Source organism: Chionomys nivalis, chromosome 10, assembly GCF_950005125.1.
Source record: "Chionomys nivalis chromosome 10, mChiNiv1.1, whole genome shotgun sequence".
In the NCBI taxonomy this organism is placed as follows: Eukaryota; Metazoa; Chordata; class Mammalia; order Rodentia; family Cricetidae; genus Chionomys; species Chionomys nivalis.
In genome coordinates, this window is record NC_080095.1 from 34,243,794 (window position 1) to 34,260,103 (window position 16,310).

General features: G+C 42.5%; 1 protein-coding gene across 1 annotated transcript in view; it reads left to right on the forward strand.

Moving 5' to 3' along the window:
- The window catches only part of Sel1l (SEL1L adaptor subunit of ERAD E3 ubiquitin ligase), a 47,890-nt gene extending 31,832 nt beyond the window's left edge, over positions 1-16,058 (forward strand). The window contains exons 12-21 of the mRNA XM_057782300.1: positions 1,605-1,673; positions 3,020-3,097; positions 4,091-4,153; positions 5,291-5,378; positions 5,706-5,854; positions 6,535-6,700; positions 7,007-7,081; positions 7,724-7,896; positions 9,819-9,947; positions 11,965-16,058. Coding sequence (XP_057638283.1) covers positions 1,605-1,673; positions 3,020-3,097; positions 4,091-4,153; positions 5,291-5,378; positions 5,706-5,854; positions 6,535-6,700; positions 7,007-7,081; positions 7,724-7,896; positions 9,819-9,947; positions 11,965-12,174 — 1,200 coding nt within the window. The 3' untranslated portion in view covers positions 12,175-16,058. The remainder of the gene's footprint in view (positions 1-1,604; positions 1,674-3,019; positions 3,098-4,090; positions 4,154-5,290; positions 5,379-5,705; positions 5,855-6,534; positions 6,701-7,006; positions 7,082-7,723; positions 7,897-9,818; positions 9,948-11,964) is intronic.
- The last annotated feature ends 252 nt before the right edge of the window (positions 16,059-16,310 follow it).

Here is a 16,310-nt window from a genome sequence, read left to right on the forward strand (position 1 = left end):
ACAGTCAATCGGGGAAATCAAAGAGGAGACTATTCCAGAGGTTCGTGTAAAAGAAAATATAATGTGTAGTAGAGTCATGGTACTGGCAGTTAGTAGATGGATTTGACATATACTTTGTCAGTTCCGTGATTAGACTAGTTTGGTGCCAGAAACAAATTTCTAAGTTGCCAGCATGTAGATGGTATGTGAAACCATGGAGTAGATAAGGCTGCTTTGAGAGCATACGTGAGAATGGTGTCATCAGGTGCCCCTTGAAGAACTTAAGTATAGAGAGCAGATGATAGAGTAAGAACTAGCAAAGGTGGCTGCGGATGGCGCAGGTACAGATGAGATTAAGGAAGGCAGGAAAGGATGCATGTGAAGCCAAGCCAAGGAGTGTTTCCCAGAGAGTGAGGTAGACTCCATCAGATGCCGCAGAGAGGTGGACTGAGAGAAGAGCTCCTTTCTTGAGTAGTTGGTGGAAGGCACTCAAGCTTGCAGAGTGGAGTGGAGTCCTGAGAGGATCCACTGAGAAGCTGCGCTGGGAGCGAAGTCACGAGTGGGTATCCATCCCACTGAAGAGGAATGAAACTCAGGAGAAAAAAATGCATCTTGTATGGTTTTTTATTAATAGGTTAAGAGAATTTACTTGAATGAAAAAAAGATTAGAAGAGATTAAATCATCAACAAGAGTGAGGCATAACCAGTGATATAAGATCCTAACAAAGGTCAGCTGTGATAGCATTGAGTTGCCAGGGGTGGTAATGAAAATCTTCCAGCACCAGTGGGTTTAGTTATATGACTCTAAATACAGCCAAAAACTTTCTCTAAGTAATACGAAAGGGAATTGTATTCCAGAATATGCCCAATATCTTGGGAATGTCGATTAGGGTATTTTTGTTGTTGTTTGGGTTTTTTGTTGTGCTGTGTTGTGTTTCGTTTCGTTTCTCCCAGGTCCTAGTAAAGCAGACAGTGAAGCTGCGCTGCCTAAAGCTTATTTACATTGCCTATGGTAAAAACGCCCTCTTACCTGGGAACTTTAGGGAACACAAGACATTTATTTGTGGTCATAAAAACTTCTAGGTAGCCGGGCGGTGGTGGCGCACGCCTTTAATCCCAGCACTTGGGAGGCAGAGGCAGGCGGATCTCTGTGAGTTCGAGACCAGCCTGGTCTACAAGAGCTAGTTCCAGGACAGGCTCCAAAGCCACAGAGAAACCCTGTCTCGAAAAAACAAAAAAAACAAAAAAAAAACAAAAAAAAAAAACTTCTAGGTACATGCATTTCTGCTTGAAATTCTGATAACTGGATATTCTTTTTTTTTTTTTTTTTTTTTTTTTTTTTTTTTTTTTTTGGTTTTTTGAGACAGGGTTTCTCTGTGGCTTTGGAGCCTGTCCTGGAACTAGCTCTGTAGACCAGGCTGGTCTTGAACTCAGAGATCCACCTGCCTCTGCCTCCCGAGTGCTGGGATTAAAGGCGTGCACCACCATCGCCCGGCTAACTGGATATTCTTGATTTTTAAGCTGCTTTACTATAACGAGATCTTTTTTTCCCCTGGTTTTCCTGAAATAAGTGTTTTTGTTAAAAACTAAGAAACTAAATATTTTTATGAATTCTTCTTTCACAGAGAGCATTTGACTACTTCAACTTAGCAGCAAATGCTGGTAATTCACATGCGATGGCCTTCCTGGGAAAGGTACCGTGTACTCTGCAGTTATGTCATGTAACAGCAAAATAGAGTTTGCAATGCACGTGTATCGCGTCCTGTCTCCATACAGTGCCGTGTGAGCCCTCTCAGACTGCTTAGACATAGTGCAGTGCTCTTCTAAGTGATTCATTGTCTGAGCTCCTACTACTGTATCAGGTATATGCAATGATGAGGGCTCCAGACTGTGTTATACACGGGGTTTTGCTAAGACTCACAGTTGTCTACTTCTTTTCATAAGCGAATGAAAGAATTTTTTTGGCATTTGTCTGCAGATCTTTTCATTGTCTTAAATATGACAGCTGTGAGCACCTTTCCATGTAGTTTTTTCTGAAGCAAGGAAGTATTTACATCTAAAAACTACTGAATAGATTCTGTGTCTGGGAAGGATTCTCTTTTCATCATTTTAACATTAATACAGGGTAAACTGACAGTTGTTCATGTATAACCAAATCCTAAGGTAAGGAAGTTCAGGTAGAGTCTAAGGATTTTACAGATAAGAAAATCTCATCCAGACTTACCACATGATCACAGCTAGCTCCCTGGGAGCTGGAACATTGTGAGCAAGCGTTCCAGTGTTGTATAGTATGAACCATGTGGGTGCTATGGTGGTGAGGATCTCAGCTTTCCAGCACCAGAACACAGGAATCTTTTTTTCTTCATCTGTTTTTGTTAAGAATTTAAAATCTCTTTATTTCGAACAGTTTTACTTTTTCTTTACTAATTAACCCTGGATCTAAAGGCAGCCTTATTGTTGTTTCCTTAATGTATTATATGAATGAGAAGCAATGTTGACATTTGTTTTCCTTTCTTTGAAAGTCTTATCTGATCCTGTAACTAGTTAAGTGTTTGTACCTTGTTAAATAACTTTTTAGCTACATGTTTTTGTGTGTGTTGCACATGGAATATGTGCATGTAGGTGTGTGCCTGTATATAAAGACCAGAAAATAGTCTTGGCGATCATCCACCTTATTTTTGAAACAGGCTCTCTCATTGGCCTGGAACTTAATAAGTAGGCTGGATTAGCTGTCCAGCATACAGACAGAAGCAAATGTAATTTTTAAAAATGTTTTCAGAGTTCTTGAGCCAGTCATTAACCTGCTTTCGTATTCAAATCTATACCTAAATCATATATTTAATAGAATACCAAATACTTAAAAATATATAAGTATTTACCAATAAATGCTTGCTTTAAATTCTACACTTTCCTATAGAGAATTCTAAACTTTGTGGGACAATTCCATGTGAGCTAATAAAAATGAGATGAGAAATGGAAACAAAAAATGTATCTGGAGAAAGGGTAACAAGTCCACCTGAAATTGGGGTCTGTTTTCCAGATGTATTCTGAAGGAAGTGATGTCGTTCCTCAGAGCAATGAGACAGCACTTCACTACTTCAAGAAAGCCGCTGACATGGTGAGTCTTCCCGACTCAGTGTGCTGACCCTGTGTGTGACCGGTGGTTAATGAATGGACTGTGTGAAGGACTAGTCCTGGCCGACCCATGCCCCAAGTTATTGGAAGTGCTTACGTATACCTGATGAGCTGACTTGAAAAGCTTCCCCAGTAAAAGCAGTTTCTGTTTTAGGAACTAGGTGGATGAATCTTAATTCGGCTTAAATTTCTTGAAGTATTTCCTAATCAGGAGAGTACTGGTTTTTAGCAATGAAATTGGGAGTTGCATACCCTACCTCGGTTGTACTGCAGTTTGAAAGCTGCAAAATCAGTTCCACCGACAACCGTGATTACACAGTTTAGACTTTCATTGACCCAGGAAAAAAAAAGACACATGTAAGATACTTAAGCTAAGACTGTCTGCTTCCTCTGTGTGCACTGACCTCTATCCAGCTATGTATGGCTGCTCATCACAGCTTCAGTTGAGTGTTGTCCTGAGGGATGCTATGACACATTTTTTTTTAAATGTCATCTATCCCTCCAAATTTGGGTGAATTCTAGAATTTTCTGTTTTGCATCTCAAAATACTGTCACTGAGCTAGTCTTAAGTATCATTGCTGCTGTTAGTGCATGAGTGTTGACTCCGCTCCATAGTGCTGTTCTTCCTTTTCTGTTAGGACAGCAAGAGACCAGTGAATCAGCAATCCAGATGTGACCTCTTTTAATTTTGGTGAAATGTATTAGTCATATTCATGTCATAAATTCATGGAAATAATGGTCATAAGTCAGGTCACAAATTTGATCCTGGAGTCATTTAATGTTGTAGTCTTTGATAGCCCTCTGTGTCTAAAAGTCCAGTTAAGTTTATTCTAAATGGAAGGAAGAAGATTGTTTTTATTGGAAACTAATTAAAACCTGTTTCAGTATGCTTCAGATTATTTCCTCTGCAGTCATTTATCCTCCCCTGTGTTGTAATGAGCTCTTTCCCCTGTTGTCTGATTTCTCTGTTTTACAGGGCAACCCTGTGGGACAGAGCGGGCTTGGAATGGCCTACCTCTATGGAAGAGGAGTTCAAGTTGTAAGTGTGTGTGTGGCACGCTGAGTTTAGGAAGCAGGCAGCCAGTGCAGGCGGGGGTATTCCTTGAATAGCTCCCCATTCAGTCCAGAGGAGCCATCATTGCAGCAAGCCCTTTCCTGCTGTCTCCAAGTTGGCTGTTCCCATGCCGTGCCTCACACCTCACCTAACTGTCTTCTTAGGCCAGCTCCTTCTCTGGGACCATCTGAGGGCTAGCGTTGTTTCCCATTCTCCGTGTCTGCTTTCTACACTCTGTACTCTTCCCATTTCTCCAGGACTTCCTTCCTTGCCCGCTTCCTTACTCAAGGCTAAGAAGGCACTCGAGTCTCCCCTATTTAGAAGAGAGAGGCTTTCCCTTCTGCCCTTTGTTCCTTCTAGCTTCCGCCTCTCTTCTCAACAGTCCTTCGCTGAAAGCCAAGTGTCTCCAAAGAATGAACCTTAGTAAGCCACTTTAGTTCCTAGTTGCCAGGTTTCTGTCTCATATCCAGGTCACCAGTAACCTCCTAAATGTCAGTGTTATGTCTGCAAGCACTTGTTTGTCCTTGGCCATTGCCTCATGGTAGATGCCCCTGAATCATGATGTTATTCTAACCAACATGCTTTTGATGTTTGAAACTAAGAACTGAGTTTTTTTTAACTTACCTATATGTATTCCCTAACATAAAAGACAGTGATATCTTTGACCCCTGATCATTGGGATACCAAAATTCAGAGTAATGTATTTTAATTTGTCCTGTGGTTACATATGATCTGTGGGCTCTAAGAACATAGCATCTTGTAATGTACACGGTAAGGGAACAAGCAAGGAGAAAATCATATTTCTTACCTAATATTAGAAAAATTAAGGTTTAAAGGGCAAAGGTGGTTAGTAAAAAGTTTTTCTTAATTCCTACTCTAGTATTCTATTTGTGTTTATGCTTTCTGAGAGCAAACATAAATTGGTTCACAAAACTCTTACTTGCTTTTCTTCTAAATATGAGACCCTGACTCCCTGTAACCTGAAGCATTAATGACTACTTTTTAAATCATAAAATGGTCTTTTAAGAATATGTATACTTATTCTTACATAGAATGAGTCTCTGTACTTCCAAGTTTATTAGTCTTTTGTGCTTTCTTACCATTTGACATCTTGTTCTGCAGAATTATGACCTGGCACTCAAGTATTTCCAGAAAGCTGCTGAACAAGGCTGGGTAGATGGGCAGCTGCAGCTTGGCTCTATGTACTATAGTAGGTATCTTTGTAGAATTAATGATGAATATAACAGCCTAAACTAGTGTTCCACCAGATGGCATTAGATATAGAATGGGATACTCGATTTTGGTGAATTAATATTTTACCAGTTCAATGACTTATGCATCTCATTTCTCATTACAATTTATATTAATAGATATTAATATATAAATCTGCAGTGGTGAGATTGACATGTATCACTCTGTAATAATCCCGACTTTCACCAGGTTTATTCCTCTTGTAGAAAGTTTCTCTGCTGCATCACTAGATCCTGTGTAAGGCTCTGCTCGCCTTTCATTGGCTTTTGTTTCCTTTGTCTTGCAGATGGCATTGGAGTCAAGAGAGATTATAAACAGGCCTTGAAGTATTTTAATTTAGCTTCTCAAGGAGGCCATATCTTGGCTTTCTATAACCTAGCACAGATGCATGCCAGCGGCACAGGGGTGATGAGATCCTGCCACACTGCGGTGGAGGTGAGGACTTTCCTGCAGTCTGGCTGTAGGAAATGGGTTTGCCTACTGGGAAGTCCTGCCTTTTCCATTCTGGTCTCCTGACCTGATTCCATCCACAGTAGAAGCTAACTCAGCTCACTGGGATTGATATTCTGAAGGAAGAAACTGGAGATGTATGCATTCTGTCCTCCCTACTTTTTGGTTCCTGTAATAAGCAGTGTTTGTGAAGCTGAGTGTAGGCACCAACAGTATCTGTAGCTCTCCTGGAGTATAAGATACCAAGTATCAAACTAAAGAGTACATGAAGGAGGCATGCAAAGGGCGAAGCAGCATCTCTAATCTCCAGCTTCTCTTCAGCACTCACACCTCTCGTTGGAGAGACGCTGATAACGCTTAGCACGGTTTTGGAAATCTTTCTCTGCTTTATTTGGTGTCCTCACTTGTAAAATGGGGGTGTTAGTAGGGGTCACCTCACGAACAACTCCTCAGGTAGAAGAATGTGCTGAAACCTGTGCTACACAGAAATCACTGGAATAGCTCCTGGCCACAGTAAACAATGTGTTGGTTGCTGTTATTTTTGCAGTGTGTTTGGTTCTAAAGAGTAAGCTGCCAACAAGTCATGGAGCAGAGTTGGTCACCTATGCCCGGATGCAAGTTTGTTTTCTAGACATGCATGTTGTTTGCTTTTCCTCTGTTCACAGTTGTTTAAGAATGTGTGTGAGCGAGGCCGCTGGTCGGAGAGGCTTATGACTGCCTATAACAGCTATAAAGATGGGGACTACAATGCTGCAGTGATCCAGTACCTCCTGCTGGCCGAACAGGGCTATGAAGTGGCACAAAGCAATGCAGCCTTCATCCTTGACCAGAGTAAGGTCCACTTTGATCCTATAGCAGGTTTTACTGCACTCAGCAATGTATTTTCAAAGTGAAAGGAATACAGAACTGCCCTTTCCTCATCAAAATCACCAGACTCGTCTCAGAGTCTGGCTATGGCTAAAACCTGCTCCAAGAAGTAGCATCTTCCTGAATCATTGATTCCTTTAAATCCAGTATCTTCTTCTAATATTTATTTACTTTTCAGACTAGCTTAATTTCATATTTGCTGTGCTCCATGTAGTCATTCTAGATTGCACATGAAAACCCTTTGACTCTTGTTTCCTGTCTTTCCTGTAGGGGAAGCAACCATTGTAGGTGAGAATGAAACTTACCCCAGAGCGCTGCTGCATTGGAACAGGGCTGCCTCACAAGGTGAGTAACTGATTGCCAAGAGAGTCTTACAGGACCCTCCCTCTGTTGATTTTCATCTCATGAACCCTCAAAGGTACCGTTGCTTACCTTGCTTGTGACCAGTCTTCATTCTTAAATGAGTAGTTGAGTTGCCAGTCTTTGACTGGACATTTCCATCACCGTCTGGTTTTTAGCTTCAGGCCAGCTGATTGTATAAATGGAGAACTGAAGAATATATAATAGAATACCAGCCTGAAATGTAAAAGAACTCTTACCCTTCCCCTACTTTTTCTTTAACTTACTTTCCTCACATACTCCTCTCCACATTAGGCATCTCCTTCTCCAGTCCTACACAGTGCTCAAGTTGAACAGTCAGTTTAGACTTAAATGGCATGATAAATGGAGCATGGTCATTTAAAGGGTGGCATTAGTGAGACACAAGGCCACCCACCTGGTTGACTTCTCTGTGACTGCCACGTGCTTTCTGCAGAAGAGATAATGTCTGTTCTAAATGGTTACTGGCTTTAGGACTTGGCTGGGAGATCCATTTAAAGCTTTTCTACTACAAATAAAAATTCTGGTTTACATAAGCCTGTTTAAAAACCAAGTTTGATTTGTTTTAAGCACACTTTATCAGCAGCTTTGCATTTAATTTTGCTTCAGGTTATACTGTGGCCCGAATTAAACTTGGAGACTACCATTTCTATGGATTTGGCACTGATGTGGATTACGAGACTGCATTTATTCATTACCGCTTGGCTTCTGAGCAGCAGCACAGTGCCCAAGCTATGTTTAACCTGGGCTACATGCATGAGAAGGGCCTAGGCATTAAACAGGTGAGTGTGGCGTCAAAACTGGCACCTGAGTAGCGTTGCTAAGACAAGGGGAGATGTTTACATTGCTGTATTCCAGGTAGCGCTGCCCTGTTGGTAGCCTCTTGTTTCAGAAACTATATCCACCCTCAGTCAGCGCCATTGCTTTTGGATCATTTTGAAATGAATTAAAAGCTTTTCTACCGATGAACTTTTTTCTAATGCCTCCACCTTTATTTTCCTTAGAATGGCTCTAAGTCCTTGCCTCTCTATCCCAAAAGAATTCTGAGAATATTACTACTTGTACACTTTAGATAAACACTACAATAAAAGTCCCAAGTATTCAGGAAAGGAACCCGGGTTCAGCTTTTGAGAACAAGTAATCAAATACAGTTCCCAGTAACTCCTAGGTGGCATGACTTTTTAATGTGTCCTAGTTACCGTTTCCATTTCCTTCCTACTTTGTGAATGAAGGAGACGTTTATACTACTGAAAAGTAATTGGTGCCGCTGACCATGGTGGCACATGCTGTAATTCCAGCAAGGGGAGACGAGAGGTCAGGTCAAGGTCTTCCTCAAGAACATGCCTGCTTCTGTCCAGTCTGGGCTACATGAGACCCTGCCTCAAAACAGCAGTAACCCCAAAAGTCAGTCCAATACCAAGTAAATTGCTACTAAAGTATGAAGATTGATGATGATTGGAAAATATAATTTAGGATGTGGTTTGATACGATTGAAATACCCTGTTAGATCGTATATATCATAAAGTTGGATCCAAGGTCTTGAAAGATTCGGTTGTCAAAAAATGTTTGAATTGTGTATTTTTAATTGGATACTAACCATATTCCTGTTATTAATTGAAAGTGCTTTTCTTTCTAATGAATAAGGACTAACTGAAAGTAACTGCTTCTGTTTAAATCTGTGTGTGGAGGATGTAATTTCTGGTGTTCTTCCTTTCCCATGTGAAATAGCATTCTGCCCTGTAAGTTTAACATTCTTCAGAGCTCCCATCATCCCTGCCCGGCCATTCTGAATCCTGAACCCTCCATCCTGGGGTCACGGTTTCCAGAAACATTGTAGCAAGATATAGTGTTTATATAGTGTTTATATTGGTCAGCACAAGAGCCTCCTACAGCAGCAGCATAGCAAGGTGCCTGCCTAGATTAGTGATCTCTGAGGTTTCCCCACTGTGAGGAAGGACTGGGTCTGTCAAGCTGAGCCATCCTTTGCAGAGACGGATTACATGTTGACTCCAGGCATTTCTGTCTTAGAAAAACACATAGCAGAAGTTGAGAGATCCCGGAATAGATTCCCATACTTCTCTAGAAAGGACCAGCTGGAGATTCTCAAAGGTCCTACCCCAGTGAACTAAACCAGAGATTCTTTTTTTTTTTTTTAATATTTATTTATTTATTATGTATACAATATTCTGTCTGTGTGTATGCCTGCAGGCCAGAAGAGGGCACCAGACCTTCTTACAGATGGTTGTGAGCCACCATGTGGTTGCTGGGAATTGAACTCAGGACCTTTGGAAGAGCAGGCAATGCTCTTAACCTCTGAGCCATCTCTCCAGCCCCTAAACCAGAGATTCTTACACTGGCTAAAGTATTAAGTGAAAGATTAGCTTGGAACTTAGAGGCTTTCCTTGGAAATCTCCAGGTCAGCAATATTTTGGGTCAGGTGTGTGCCTGAATCAGTGTGTCTACACATAAAATCTGACGTTACATTGGAAGAAATGAGTTATATCTTCTAATTCCTGATTTTTAATTTTTTTTTAATTATTTAATTACAGAAATTTTACTCAGGTAAAGTTTTGGGTTTTCCTTTAGGTAGTGGGCATTAATTTTAAATAGAATCTTGAAAGGTAGGACAACTTTTCTGAAGTAAAATAGATACTTTTTGTATATTTTGACAAGAATGAGTTTTCCTTTGTTTTCTGCACTGTAGGATATTCACCTGGCAAAACGGTTTTATGACATGGCAGCCGAGGCTAGCCCAGATGCACAAGTTCCTGTCTTCCTTGCCCTCTGCAAATTGGGTGTCGTCTATTTCTTACAGTACATTCAGGAAGCAAATGTGAGTGAACTGTGTCTCCTTTTTTAAAAAAAGTACAATTATGTCACTTTCTCGGGCCTCAAGGCTAAAAAAAAAAAAAGAGTCTCCCCTTCTTCCCAAGTAAAGTGCAAAGTGGGGTAAGATGTAGACCAGCAGGCAGCAGAGTTTTCAAGTAGCACTTCCCGGTGTCCTTAGCGTAAACGCTTGTCATTGGTGCAGGTGTTTTCTTGTCCAGGGACAGCTGAACACTAATTGGACACTTTGAAACGGTAATAAAAATTAAGTCTGGCACACCCCTGGCAGACAGACACCAATACGGTGAGAAGAAAAAGATAGAGGGAAGTCTGAGAGCTGAGTCACTGTGCTTCTGATTCTTCCAACAGTGAAAGAGAAGTTAAAAATGCCACAGCTTTCTTCTCTGAAATAGCCTGACTGCTTATGGATAATAGAGCCTAACTAGGCGGTGGGCTACCTACTCCCCTCAAAGCTCCCGACTGTAGTAACAGGACATAGGTATAAGTGCCCTGGGTTCTGCACTTAGATTTCTCTGTACTCCGTTTGCTCCATAAACACTCCATGTTCTGAGCCCTCGTTAAGAGCCATTCACTTTAGTCCATTCCAGACTGAAGGGTGATGTTTAACTCTTAAATGGCTTTGAGAATAGGTGATGTACTGCTCCATTAGACTTACCCTTCCTTACACATTACAGATTTAAAAGTGAACAGTGCTCCTCCCACACTCACACAGAAAATGGGCTTCTCTCCCTTTGCCACTTGAACCCACACTACCAAGGTCTTCCACACGATTCCCAAAACCCAGGACCCCTTATACCCTGTCCACACGGTTTCCTATATATGTATAATGTCACTCGTTGGAGTTCCTTGGTAGCATGAGCCAGTGTGCTGTACTTTCTGCAGCTGGCAGTGAGGGCTGGGCTTGGACTCAGGGCAGAGCAGTTGCCTGACTTATACACAGCAAGCATGAGGCAGCTCTCTGACTGCCAGGGATATTCCAAACCATTGTCTCCTGCACTTTCCTTCAGCGGTTGTAGTTTGGGGTTTAGGATGGTGGCATGCCACGGAGAAGATACTTTTGTTGATTTTTTTTTATGCAGATCTACAAAGAGGACAGTAAGATTCTCCAACTGAAACAAAAAAGACCAAAGCAGTCCCAGCCTACCCGAGGGGTGGGGGGGAAGCAACCATACTAAGTAATGATAATAAGAAAGCCAGACTGGGTTAAAACCTCAGAATCCCCTGGGGCTCGGTAGTTTTCCTTTTTTTTTTTTCTCTAGAAAATTTAGTGCCTGTGTTTACAAATATGTATTGCAGGAGTTTGGGGCACAGTTTTATAAAATCTCTAGACTAAGGATATAACTTGTAAGTTCAAATTAACATGTGAAATAGTGTGCATTTCAGTTAAAATGTAACCAAAGCCGGGCGGCGGTGGTGCACACCTTTAGTCCCAACACTCAGGAGGTAGAGGCAGGTGGATCTCTGTGAGTTTGAGGCCAGCATAGACTACAATATGAGTTCGAGGAGAACAGCCAGGGCTACAACACAGAGAAACATGCCTGGGGAGGGGGGGTTGTTTAGCCAGTGGACACTGGTCCTGTAGTCTTCATTTAGGCCAGAGAAGCATGGCTGACTGTCGGGAAAGTAGTGTTCAGCTGGTCTGCTGTCACTGTGGGCAGGTTACGTATGCCAGCATGCAGGAGTTTTTGGACTTTCTTTTGCCATCCCGGTGGTCCTTTCAGATATCTACTTTGAGAACTAGCTGGAAGTTACTGCATGAGATTTCTGATGGAAGAATTCACGTAGACATCTGATGTTGTCAGCGGTTAGGACATAGCAGCTCGGTTCTTGAGACACACCATTGTGGGTTTCTTCTTACGAGCTTTAAGCCCTTGTAAGAACCATGACAGCGTCTTAGAATCCCAGTCTTCAGAGCTTTCTGCTCGTCACCAGCTCACATGTAACGACTTTAGAGTTTTTGCCGACATTGAAGTGATAATGCTTTCTGTATTGTTCTCATTAAGATTCGAGATATATTTACCCATCTGGACATGGACCAGCTTTTGGGACCCGAATGGGACCTTTACCTCATGACTATCATCGCACTGCTGTTGGGTACAGTCATAGCTTACAGGCAGAGACAGCACCAGGATATACCAGTACCCAGGCCCCCAGGGCCGCGACCAGCTCCTCCCCAGCAGGAAGGACCGCCAGAGCAGCAGCCGCCACAGTAGCAGCCACACGCCCTCCTGGGTCCGTGACCACTAGGGAGCTGCTGGCTAAGAACACTTGCATTTGATGTAGGGCTCTGGATGGTGGCCACCACCCGGAAGAGGCTCGAAGAAGCGTGGGGTCCCAGAAGCTGCTTAGAGCCTGCTGCCTTCCTCTTCAGGGACGAGTAGCTCTCGCTGGAGCTACAGAGAATGTTCGCTTCAGTGCCATATGGAATGACAACTCTCAGTGGCTTTCCTTTCTCCTTCCTTTCCTCTCTTTTTTCCGGAAGCGTAAGACACTCGAGTCATGTCTGCTGTACCCACCTGTCTCTCCTGAGAGCATCCTCTTGTCACCCTGTCAACGCACGTGAGTTCTTACATCAGTGTCTTTTCAGGTCCCAAGCCTTGACAACCTGGGAAAACTCAGTTAGTTGCAAGTTTAACCATAAAAACATACTTAAGTCTGAGAATAGAACTTGCCTTTAAGTCAAAAACACAACAAGCCAAACAAGGCGTCTTCAGGGTGTTTGGGAAATGCGGTAACTGGGAAAGCTTACCAGCCCACATGCAAGTACACATATATGGCACTTTCTGTATTAAAAGGGATTATTGAGCGGTTTCCTGTCCTGGCAGCTGCGACACTTCATAACAGACTTCCTTGAAGACTGAAAGGCTTTGCTAAAGCATTCTTTGTGAACGTCACTTCTTGTAATGGAATAGAAGTAAAAATGAACTGGCTCCTTGCACTCACATAGGAATTTGCCCCTGCTCCTCAGTGTGATTTGCTTGTTGGTGTGAGTGTGCAGAGTGGTCCAGAAGCCAGAGGACGGACTCAGTGGAGGAATCGGAAAACAGCCTTAACCGACTTCGGGGAGATGGGACACACCCTCCCACAGTTGACGCCCTGCTTCCCAGGTTTCGTTTCACTTTCCATTTCTTACTGTACAGAGAACAGAGAACCCTCTGAACATCTTCAGATGTGAAATTCTGTTTTCAAGATCTGTTGGGCAGTCACTTCCCTTGTAATACTAAAACTCAGATCATTAAGGGTGAGTTAGACCCAGTGCATGGCAAAAACCAAGGCCCGGGTGTGCCGTTCTGTGTGCTCTGGTAGCTTCTTGTTTCTGGCAGTCTTGTGTGGCTATGGAAGTCGGGCACTTGCATAGCTGTCGTGGTACCGCCCTGCTGTTGTAAACGTGAGGAAATTGAGGCTGTCACACTTGAGCATTTCCTGCTGTAATTGATGTACAAACAACGAGCCTGGAGAGCATCATGTAATCACCCATATGAAGGAATTAAAGCCGAAGCTGAATTTGGGGTCTGAGTAAGCCTCAGGTGGCAGCGTCCAGCAGCCAGCACCCCGTAAGGGAGCTGACACCAGCCTCTTGACGGTACCTTTCCACATTTCTGTCATCCCTGTCCACCATGAGACCTGTGCAGTGTGTAATGCTTTGGGTTGGGATTCCAGTCAGAACTAGATTAGTTCATCTCTAATGAACATGAAGGCTTTGTTGTGAAGTTGTGTACTTTCGTGTGTGCTGACGGTATTATGGGATACCTCGTAAGCAAACTTTCCTCCAGGATACTTGCCTCCAAATTTGAAGAGGTGGCCACAGAGAAGCCATATGCATAAAAGAAGATCTTTTGAGAAGCATCAAGTGTTTCTCTCAAAAAATATAATGTTGCTTTGGGCAGCACCTATAAATATTAAGGCTTATTCTGTGTCCTGTGCTTAAAGATTAGGTGGTGAGTGGCACAGAAAACGGGCTGTCACTGGGGGTGGCACTGCTGCCTCCTCGCAGCCCCACCCGTAGCCCAGCGTAACCCATGGTGGCAGCAGTTAAAAGGCCCTTGAAGTTATTTAGGGGGACTGGGTACAGTGGTGTACCAGTAGTCCCAGCTCCTTGTGGGGCTAAGGGAGGAAAATCACTTTAGGCCCGGAGTTCAAGACCAGCTCAAGCAACAAAACAAGACCCAGTCTCTAAAAATAAATAGTTGGGAAACTCTCTAGAGTGGCTATGGCTTCTATGGTTGTCCTGAGCCACCCACCTAACATCTCCTTGGACAGCAGCAATCTGTGTCCATCTTTCCTTCCCTCAGAGAGTGCTGGAGAAAACACCTCTTAAGCTGCCATACACTACCTAAGACTGGATGGGTCAGTGTGGTCTTGTTCCTCATGTGGCGGATTTGCCCCTTGCTGCCCTCCATTGTTAAGATTGCAGATGTTTTCCCTTGGCTTGTTAACACCTTCTCTTTCCAGCCTGGGTCATTTGCACCCAGAAATCTGAGTACCATGTGTAAAATAATTCAGTTCTTATGGCTTATTTCAAAGACGATCTCAAAATGCTTTGCTCCGGTTCTCTTACTGCTCAAGGCACATGGTACCTAAGCAAATAGGAATTGGGTTTGGTGTTTCTCTTTAAAATAATGCACAGTTCTTACTAATGGCATCCATTTGAATCAAGTGGCAGTAAAGCTAGTTAATGTCAGTGACATTAAGGCAACTCCAGGATTCTGGAGTTTTAGCATTAGGGTTTAGATTTCCAGATAGAGCGTGGCTTCCTTGCTTCCTGTAGCCCACCCCTCCCGCTGCCTTTTGTGGTTTGTCCTGTTCTCTGCTCAGTCCCTATTCCCCTGTGTGCCTGTCCCATTGGGTAGCCAGCTGTTTCAGAGTCTTGAGATCACGAGTTTTACTTCAGTGGTGTTTTACAAAGGTGAAGTTTTTCTTTCTGTGTTTGAAGTTTTTGTTTCTGATTTCTGGGGGTTTTTTTAGTTACTAACTGATAGCACAAAAAAAAAATCAAAGGCTTTTTTTTTTTTCAAAAATTTATTAACACTTAAGCCAGATTAATGTAAAAATACAAGTCCTAAATCTTGATATTCTTGAAGGTTTGTTATTCTTCTGCATATAAGATTAATTTCTGGACATCTTTCCACTCACTTGTCTTGTCTCTACCTTGAGAGGCACTAGAGACCTCCTTCAGGAACCTGGTAATGAGCCGATGGCTGGCTGTTCTATACATAGAATTTTGGTTTTGTTTGACTGGTTGCTTGGGTTTTTTTCCTCCCTTCTCTGCTCCTCGTGTTTGCTCTTTAGTGCTTGGGAGCGGGCATGTAGGCTTTCAAAAGCGGACCTCAACTCTTCATGTGTGTGTGTGTGTGTGTGCACCAGTGTCTAATTCCATGTGCGCGACCTTCCTCCGCAGGGTTTTGGACTGGCACTTCACGTGTACATTTCAGACAGGACACTTCTGGTGGCCCGCTCCCTGCCAAGACAGCTGGTGTTTGGCAGGGACTCTAAAGTCTATTAGACAATATTATGGCCAGAGTTGTGCAGGAAATAATCAGCAAAAGAAAACTATTTTTATGCAAAAAAAAATATTCTCATCAGTTACTGAGAGAGAAATGTTCCTGGATGTTAAGTTGTCTGGTTTTTAAATGGGTAATGTTCTTTGATAAGAAGCCACGTGTCTCCACCCACTAGGGATTTCAAGGAAATTTGAAATAATCTCATATACCAATGATTTGTATCTTAACAAGACTGTTTACACATTTAGAAAACTGGTTTTGTATGCATAAGAAGGGTCCTTTGGTTATGTGCTATCTTTACTATTTATTGACGAACAACCTGACACTATTTCCCTTTTATTTAAAAGAACAATGTTGACATGATCAAAGTATGACCACTATAGATGTCGAGGGAGGTTTTAAAGAACATAAGCTGGCATTGTGAAGGAACACCATAGTAGACGTTTGTAAATTTATTTTGTATTTAATGGAATGCAGTATAAAGGCTGGTGAAGTGTATTATAATTGTGTAAACAAATCCTGTTAATAGAGAGATGTACAGATTCGTTTTGTACTGTATCTTGAAACTTGTGAAATAAAGATCCCGCCTCTGGTTATCTGTCTGTGGTTGTGTGCCCTGCCCAAAGGCCTTCCCATCTAGACTTCTGCTTTAACCTGTAAGAGTCAACATTTCAGTGACCCCTCCTTGAAATTCAGAAACAACATTCTAGAATGCACTCATCTGGGAAAATTTGAATCTCTCTTTATTTTCTAACGTCTGTCCTTCAGATTCTCCTGAATTGAACATTGTTCTATGAAGGACATGAATTTGCCAGGAACTGATAACTATTTGTGGAATCGCTGGTGTT